This window comes from Branchiostoma floridae, chromosome 7 (genome assembly GCF_000003815.2).
Source record: "Branchiostoma floridae strain S238N-H82 chromosome 7, Bfl_VNyyK, whole genome shotgun sequence".
Lineage (NCBI taxonomy): Eukaryota > Metazoa > Chordata > Leptocardii > Amphioxiformes > Branchiostomatidae > Branchiostoma > Branchiostoma floridae.
This window is the reverse complement of record NC_049985.1, coordinates 4,142,400-4,151,903: the sequence shown is the minus strand read 5'-3', so window position 1 is coordinate 4,151,903 and position 9,504 is coordinate 4,142,400. Positions and strand designations below refer to the sequence as shown.

The window sequence follows — 9,504 nt, the reverse complement described above, 5'->3', positions numbered from 1 at the left end:
TACGATTTTGGTGCCGAAGAATTTTTTTAAACAGGCTGTGATAGAATCACCCACATAAGATTATCTAAGTAAAGTATAAGTAAAGTAAAGTAAAGTAAAGATTATCTAAGGTAGCTGAGTTGTGTACGACACACGCATGACTATCACAAGATTGTCCTCAGTTTGTGCGTAGATCGTATGGCGATTTCACGACGAATGTGACCTGACCCGTAGGGCGCGGTCACATAGGTCGTGCGATCATCGCATACGATCGCTATCTTCGAATTCGGGCATTTTGGAGGACAAAAACGTACGTCTCCTGCAAAGTTCTACTGTCTTGGTACACAAAATGCTGTTTTGGATCCATGTCGGTGGTTGGTTCTGTCACGGCCTCCTTTGACAACCCTATGGCATCAAAATCGTACAACGATCGCACGACAAATGTGACCTGGCCATCAAGCATGTGATAGAATGGAAGTTAGGAAGCCCAAGCAGGACACGGGACGGATAGAAGCATTACTTTGTGCTCTATTTGTGTAGATTCTTTTACTGCAGAATGAAAGTTTTCTTTAACCCTTACCTTGTCATGCTTCTAAGTAATTTGTTGGCAGTCGCTGATTGCATAGAATTTGGTAGTGTAAGTTGTACGTATATGTGACAACCGGTCACGATCAAGAATCTGAGGCAGCCTTTCCCATAACAAGACAAGTGCAGTTCTTACGACAGATGTGACCGGGTCCTTAATCGGGTATTTCAATCTTACTGTTTCGGACGATTGTCTCTACAGAAAAAAAGTGACGTATCCCGTGCTTAAGGTAGATAATACGATTCTCTTTGAATCTTGAAAGTGGAAAAGTTAAGAAAGTTTATAGATTTGAGAAACTAATGGAGATTCATGAACATGACTAGATAAAGCTAGTTTCCTTTACTGTGCATCATATGCCAAAGTTGAATTTAAAGGTACCAATTGTGAATTTTAGCGACATGTTGTATTAAAACTATAACTGTTTTCATGGGCACCGAAAATCAAATGTTCGTAATTCGCGCGTTTCAGTTGTCTTGTTTACCCGTAGTCCTAGCGGATTTTTTGCAAAATGCATGCTACTGTCTACGTGTAAAGTGACACTTTGTTCATGACGAATTGTTGTCTAACAGCGAAATAGATAATACATTCTTTTACTATCAATAAAATTTTGCCGACCAGCTGGGTATAGTTTTGTCATTTTTCTGTCGAATGCACTGAATAGCGACTACAATGTTCATATACCTGACTCTCTCTCTCTCCCCCTTTCAATCACTTAATCGCTTTCCCTCTATCTCTTTATAATGCATCTCTATCTATCTCTGCCTCTATCTCTCCATTTATCTCGGTAATTCTTTTGTGTACTTCGTAACTGTAGTGAATCAGTCAGAGCGGTGATTGTCTAAACATTAATCGAGCACCTGCTACTTCTGGGTTCGGCGAACACTTTTTCGAACGCGTTCTTTGTGTATCAACCACGACAGTATATTATGGCAGTACAGGTATTGAATTTTTCTTGTGTTTATGTCTTACCCATTTAAAGCACCCACACTTACATGTAAGTTTGTAACATTTTACGAGACATTATAAGAGAAGGGGTTCCCAAGTGACGTAACGGGAAGTCCCAACGTCATACATTCTCGAAGATTCTTGTGGAAAGTCCGGTTACGTCACAAGCAAGTTATGTAATAGGGACTTCCCCTTGGTTTCGGTACGTAACTTAATGGCGTTGCCTGATTGGTCGCTTGTGTGTGTCGATACCGACTCGAAACCAGACAAGACTAGATTAATCTGGTCTGGTTTCGGTCTGTACAGTCACTGGTTCAAAATAATTATTAACAGGTGCTCCGCACAGTGGAGGTCTACCTGTCGCTACCTGTAGACGGAGAGCCATTTCAGCTTCACAACTCTCAACTGAAAGGTGCGTAGTTCCAGCAATCCTAGTACTAGTAACTTGTGTTGTCAGTCAGGTAGTGTTTATGCCGCGTCAAAAAGTAGCTGTACCGGCTAATAAATGACTCGCTTTGGTTGCCCCCTCCCAAAATATCATTTTACTTGTATTATGGCATTTTTTTCTAAATACTAAAATCGGCCGCGAATACCGATAGAAGACTCCGTAAATATGTACTAGGTACCAGGGGATACCTACATGTAAAAGGTAAAGGCAAACGCAGTCTTGTGTACTTTTTGAGAACGCAGGGGCGGTGGGTTGTGCCTCTTGCAATTTATTCGTATCCTTCCACCGCCTCAATGTTTCCCTCCACAACCGAAGTCAGGTGCCCTCTTTACACCTGGGTGGAGTGCCTTGTCAGGGACAAAACATGCAAGTCATGCAAAGAAAATGCAAGTCGTAATACCCCCCTCACATTAGGCGCGATTCGATCTGTCGACGAGTCTGCGAGCTCTAATTTACGAGGAGGCATGACCCTGATGCCGACGAAGAAATGGCAGAGTTCCCCCTTCCCGTCAGGGTCATGCCTCCTCGTAATTTAGAGCTCGCAGACCCCGTCGTCCGATCGAATCGCAGTATTAACCGTTCTTGTCCCGACCTTGATACATGCTCAGACTTGTCAATCGGACGTATTTATGTCGGACGATTATGCCTCTGACATATCTCTCACACTGCATTGTCTCTGTGATGATAGTAAGAGAAGATCATTTTGCATGTCAAGCAAAAAGGAGTATTTCTACACAAACTGTTAGATTTTACAATTTGCATCACGTGGCGTGACGTAAACAAAACATACAAGTGATGTTAGCTTTGAGGGTGGAAAAAGGGTAAGTAACAACCTAGCGAGTTGAAAAAAGGGTATACGTAGAGCTACTTTTCAGTCAAGGTATGATGCAAAACATTGAATTTGAGAAAGCTGATACATGGATTCAGCCATTGTTTTTGAATGGCCGGTTATGTACCAGGGTAATTGGCGACGCCTCAGGGGCGAGCCTAATAGTGTAGTTTTATTTGAAAATCGTCTGATTTTGCAATGCAGTCATTCAATCGGGATGTGCAGTTAGGAAATGTCTAGATTCGCATTTGTTTGTTTGTTTGAACCATTGTGTATTCATGAAAGCTGAGTCCGCTTTTCATTGAGGTTATGATGGAAGCGGTAAGGGTTGGATATGATATATGATATATGACAGGGGTACAGTTTATACAGCATTAAAAGTCGTATTAAGTATTTTAAATCTTTTTTTATCCTTTGTGTTGTAATTAATAAATTTCATTATGTACTTGCATTTTCACATAGACTCCAACAACGCGAGACGACAATGTGTCACTGCGTTCAGCACTTTTGGCTAGTCTTCCGGACCCTGGCGGGGTTCACGCTCTACATCGCGGACTTCGTCACCGATATCATCCTGGCGGCGGAGTATTACAGGAACGGCGACTACACCTGGTTCGGCCTGACGCTGGGGTTCGCCTTGGGGCCGCAGATCATTGTGAACATCGTCTTAGCGTACCTGGATGATGACTGCGATTGCTGCCCGTACGGCTGCAAGTGGTACTACCTGCTCCAGCTAGGCGTCCCGGCAAACTACTTCCAGGTAGGAAGAAATATCGGTAAATGCATTTAAGTTCGCGGAGATTTAATTTCGCTGTAGCGGGAAAATGGACTTTTCGTGGTGGAGTAAATTTCGCGGTAGCACCATGCACTGTAGTCTCTTACTGTTTTTCGCGGTGGTTTTAAATTCACGGTGAAGCAGCCTCCGCGAAAATCGCGAACATTAATCCACCGCGAAAATTTCTGCATTTACAGTATCTACTCAGCACTTTTTGGCGACGCCATAAGGGCGGAGCTTATGGGTAGTAGATTCTATTAGGTTTTAAATTATTCAGAAATTCGGACAGGAATACCAGATTTCGCGCGTACGTTGTTTACTATATTCTGCATTAGATATGTCACTGTTGTTTATTGCTATTCGTATTATTCACTCGTATTTGTAGGCATTTTCTTTTGAAATAAAGTTTATTGTACCCTAGCAGCTTCCGTACGAACTGCAGTTGGCTGTTGACGATACATGTGAAAATATATGCAGTATATTTCATGTAATGGCTAATGAATGGAATTTTTGCATACCTCCAGGTCTTGTACGCTTTCTTCCGTTGCAAGCACAAACCCGAGGACGTCTTGGATGCCCGCGAGACAGAAGACCATGATGACCAGGAGCCCGTGCCTCGAGCCGTGAACCACCTGTTACCGCTCGCCAGACTCGTCGGCACCCTGCTCGAGTCCCTCCCGGAACTTTGTCTGCAGATCTACGTCCTACTCCAGACCGGCCAGCTGAGTAGCCTCGGAATACATCCCCTAGAGAACGTCACCATGGCGACCGTCACCATGACGGTCCTCCGGACGGGCCAGCTGAGTAACCTCGGAACACATCCCATGGAGAACGTCACCATGGCGACCGTCACCATGACAGCCCTCCGGACTGGCCAGAAGAGTAGCCTCGAGATACCGCCCCTGAAGGCGGTCACCATGGCGGTGTCCTTCCTAGCCTCGCTCTACTCCATCATTGAGTGGGAGACTCACTTCCCTAAGGTTGTTGCCCTTATTTGGGGCCCGCTTGTCTTTATATGGAAGAGCATTGACCTATCGGCTCGGATCTTAGCTCTGTCCCTATTCGCTTCCATCTCTAACGTTAGATACTGGGTGTTTGTGATGATAGGTGCACACTGGTTAGTCATGGTAGGGGTGGAGAATTACTTCTGTCTGTCTTCGGGCAAAGGTAAAGCTTGGATGGATCCAGGAGCCGACGTGATCTCAGACAGTAACCGCTGTGTGAAGATTATGTTTAACACGTTCGTGATAGCGCCAGTTGATGTGTTTACCTGGGTCACGTTTGGATCCAGACAGCGGACTGAAGTACAACCCATTGTTAACAGTGCACTGATGTTAGTCGCTAACATAGTCATGGTATTAGCGTGGTATTTTGCAAAGGACAGTGAGTCTTGGTACGATGACCCTGCCCTGGGGGTGGTGGTTGGGGGGTCGGTGGCATCTGTATTGTTCCAGGGTATGTACTGGGTGTGTTACAGACCCTGTTGCGCATGTAGTCCCATAGAAGATGTGTATGTGTAAGGAATAAACCAGTTCACAGTGAGTTGAAAGTAGCCTGGTATCCAGCCGTAATTATAGCTCCCGAGTCTCGGGAGCTATAATTACGGCTGGATACCAGGCTAAGTTGAAAGTGCGCCTGCATGCACACTATGGTGCATTATGGGTCAATATCAATGGAATTTTGATAGAGAATTGGCAGTAGATTTAAACTTTTAAAATTACCCAAAATGCATTACGCTATGACTTTTTTTGAAAGTATCTTGTAAAATACTGTCTTGCATATCTTGTATGTAATGTTTTGTTGTATATGATGGGAGCTAGGTGAACTCTACTATACTGTACTATCATTTACAGTCAATTAAACCAATTCAAGTTTACTTAATTCAATTCAATGTAGAACAATATAATTAAAGTTTCACCTTAGTGAATTAAGTTCGTCACTGTCTAAAATTGTAAGCATCTTTGTGGTGCTATTGTTTTGTCTATATGTCTATTTTTATATACTACTAAGCAAGACGTGTGAGCATTACGCCTAATGGGGGTAAAGGCCGTACTTTTGTGTGACTGGTGGTGGGAGTGCAATAAACACTCTGTCAGTATAATGTGTGTTAGCAAGCTTAGAATTGTAGAAAGAGTTCTGTTAAAAAAAGTTTTTACATATATATATATTCATGATATGTTTTGTGATGCCTTTTTATTGATATTTTGTACTTTATGGTTATATGTAGGCTCAATTGTTAGCAATTGTGCACTTTGTGAACTTGGCAATGTCGCAAGGTGTGAATAAAGAAAAAATGTTGTCTTGAGCTGCAGTTTGTATATATCACGATAGGTGATGCTGTTATTATACCCTTGGCTGATACACTGACTGTCAACAAGGAAAATATGCGTAAATGTATATTTTTTTATTAAGTGGAAATCCACTATTTCACCCATCTATGCATTATGCATATATATTTCTACGCTACGTTTCGGTATCTAGAGTTTATGATATTGATCGATCTGGTTTCCATTACTGTTTTAGACTACCTTGAGTCAAGTTTATACTTCAAAAGTTTGACCTGTTAATGTAAGGAGCTTTGAAATGGACCATTCCAACTTGCCTATACCGGTGTACATACAGCATGTATATCTGTTATATGTCAATGTAGATATTAAAGTGTTATTATGACCCAAACGTCTATGTGTGCCTAAATTGGGAACCAACCCCTCGCAACGAAACGTTATTGGGGTGGGCCGACTACTCTCTCTCGATCTCGGGGGGTTGACATCATTTTTATTGACATGTAAACGCAACACATTTAAAATCAACATACAAGATGAGTTTAAAAGGAGAAGAAACCTAGGCCGACCCCTTAATCAGAATAGTAAAAATTCTGGAGGGCGCAAGGTAAAACTTAATGTGTGCATCCGACTTTTTGATACATAGAGTATTGCACTTAACGTTACAAAAATATTGGCGTGTATTGCACTGTTGCTTTTACAAGAATATTGCACTTATAAAATTAAACGAAAGGTATCTGCTATAAAATACCCGAGATGAGGACTCCCACACAGGGGTGTTTCTCTCAAATTGCCCGAAGTAACATTGCCTCATCTGTTAGTGCAAAGGTCACAATGCACCATGGCCTCGCTACTTCTCGTTGACATATCAGAGAGATATCTTTATTGACACGACAAAAGTACAGCGACTTTCGTACTGAGGTCAATAGCAACTACTTACAGTACAACTAAACAGACATATGGACATCTATAGGTATGAATAAGTCAACATATTTGGTCTAGCATGTCATTTACAGTATTGGTTCTACGGTAAAAACATTCGTGGATATCAGGTAACCCGCAAACTGCTTGGCAACTAAGCTTGACACCTACGTGCTCAGGCCGGGAACCGATCTCGTGTTTCTATCATCACAGAGGAATTTTTTTGTGTTCAGTGTAAAAAAACGGCGAATACAAAAAAAAACTCAATGGCCACCGCCCATGGTGGGATTAAAACACACACAAGTTTTCGCAACGTAAGAGGAATTCCCATCGATCGTCATTTTGGAAAGTCCGGTTACGTCACAAGCGTGTTATGTCATAGGGACTTTCCATGGTTTCGATGACGTGGCTTAACGGCGTTGCCTGATTGGTCCCTTGTGAGCGTCTATACCGATCGATACCAGACATGACCAGATCAATCTGGTCTGGTTTCGGTCTGGTTAAAAATAACTGTCAACAGGCGCTCGGCATAGTAGAGGTCTACCTGTCACCACCTGAAGACAGAAGACTATTTCAGCCTCACAGTTCTTAATTAAACTTAAGGTGCGTATCTTATGATAATGTTCTAACAATCCTTGTTGCGTTTCGCGTACGCCGAAAGGTGGTAAACGTTATTCATGTATATCCAACAGCTTAACTTCTATAATTTATACCTGCTCAAGGGGTTGATTAAGGGCATGTAATAAATGTATAATTCTTAAATGATTTGTTCTTTCTTTTCGCACAGACAACGAATAAGACAACAATGTGTCACTGCGTTCAGCACTTTTGGCTAATCTTCCGGACTCTGGCGGGGTTCGCTCTCTACATCGCGGACTTCGTCACCGATATCATCCTGGCGGCGGAGTATTACAGGAACGGCGACTATTACTGGTTCAGCCTAACACTAGGATTCACCTTGGTTCCTCAGCTGATTGTAAACCTCGTCCTGATGTACCTGGATGGCTGCAAGTGGTACTACCTGCTCCCGATAGGAGTCCCGGCCAACTACTTCCAGGTATGTCCGAGTAAAGATTGATTCTCTAGTCGTACCATTATGGCGACGCCATAAGGGCGTTGTATGTATGGGCAGAACATTGTAAATCTGTTTGCAAAAGTTCAGAAAATCAGACAGGACTGCAAGATTCCATTCATACGTTGTCTACAATATTAGATATCCCCCATTGATGTTTTATTGTCATTCTTATCTTAAACTCAAGTTTGTATAAAGTATTTTGTTTGTGAAATAAGATTTGCTGCACCCTAACAGCTCTCGTACAAATTGCAGTTCACTGATAGGATATTTCAATTGACATGACGTTAATAAATGGAATATTTGCATACCTCCAGGTCCTGTACGCTTTCTTCTGTTGCAAACACAAACCCGAGGACATCTTGGATGCTCGCGAGACAGAAGACCAGGACCGCCAGAAGCCTGTGGCTCGCGCCGTCAACCACCTGCTACCGCTGTCCAGACTCGTCGGCACCCTGCTCGAGTCCCTGCCGGAACTCTGCCTGCAGGTCTACGTCCTCCTCCGGACGGGCCAGAAGAGTTGCCTCGAAACACATCCCCTGAAGGCCGTCACCATGGCGACCGTCACCATGGCGACCGTGAAGAGTAGCCTCGAGATACCGCCCCTAAAGGCCGTCACCATGGCGGTGTCCTTCCTAGCCTCGCTCTACTCCATCATTGAGTGGGAGACTCACTTCCCTAAGGTTGTGGCCTGCATTTGGGGCCCGCTTGTCTTTTTATGGAAGAGCATTGACCTGTCGGCTCGGATCTTAGCTCTCAGCCTGTTCGCTTCTATCTGTAACGTTAGATACTGGGTGTTTGTGATTGTAGTTGCACACTGGGTAGTCATGGCAGTGGTGGAAAATTACTTCTGTCAGTATTTGGTGAAAGGTAAAGCTTGGATGGATCCAGGAGCCGATGTGACCTCCAACAGTAACCGCTGTGTGCAGTTTATGTTTAACACGTTCGTGGTAGCGCCAGTGGATGTGTTTACCTGGGTCACGTTTGGGTCCAGACAGCGGAGTAAAGTACAACCTTTTGTTAATAATGTACTGATGTTATTGTCTAACATAGGGATGGTGTTAGTGTGGTATTTTGCAAAGGACTTTGAGTCTTGGTACGATGACCCTGCCCTAGGGCTGGTGGTTGGGGGGTCGGTGGCATCTGTATTGTTCCAGAGTGTGTACTTTGTGTGTTACAGACCCTGTTGCCCATGTAGTCCCATAGAAGATGTGTAGAAAATACGTATACGTTCATCATAAATATCAACCTGCCTTTTAGGATTGCATCATCTGCATGGCATACACTGAATAAGGTTATAATAGAAGAACAAAGATGGTCATTATGTGATTATTAGTTGTGTATTTTTCTATTTAAAAGCCAGGTTCAATCTTGTCATGTATTGTTTGATATCAGCCTTTATTATGTGTATAGAATTTAACATAGATAATGGAAATACATGTGTATCAAACTCTGAGTTTCATTTTAATGTTTAACTTTAATTTTGCTTTGTGTCCAAAAACTGTCGATGATTCAGATTCAGAATGAACAATGTATGGCTTGATGTTACAAATCGATATTCAGCCTTTATCCAATTTAGTAAAAATTATGTATGTAATATTGCATATATTTAACACATGTAAACAGTATATGAGTATCATCTGTATGTAAATATTTTAGTATCATAT

The 9,504-nt window shown here is 42.7% G+C and overlaps 1 protein-coding gene across 1 annotated transcript; it reads left to right on the top strand.

The window, feature by feature from the left end:
* The first annotated feature begins 1,755 nt into the window (after window positions 1-1,755).
* LOC118419326 lies at window positions 1,756-9,058 on the top strand. The gene is made up of 5 exons (XM_035825689.1): window positions 1,756-1,922; window positions 3,250-3,547; window positions 4,087-5,079; window positions 7,553-7,822; window positions 8,155-9,058. Exons 2-5 carry the CDS (start codon window positions 3,272-3,274, stop codon window positions 9,052-9,054), a joined length of 2,439 nt encoding a protein of 812 aa, XP_035681582.1. The 5' UTR covers window positions 1,756-1,922; window positions 3,250-3,271; the 3' UTR covers window positions 9,055-9,058.
* The last annotated feature ends 446 nt before the right edge of the window (window positions 9,059-9,504 follow it).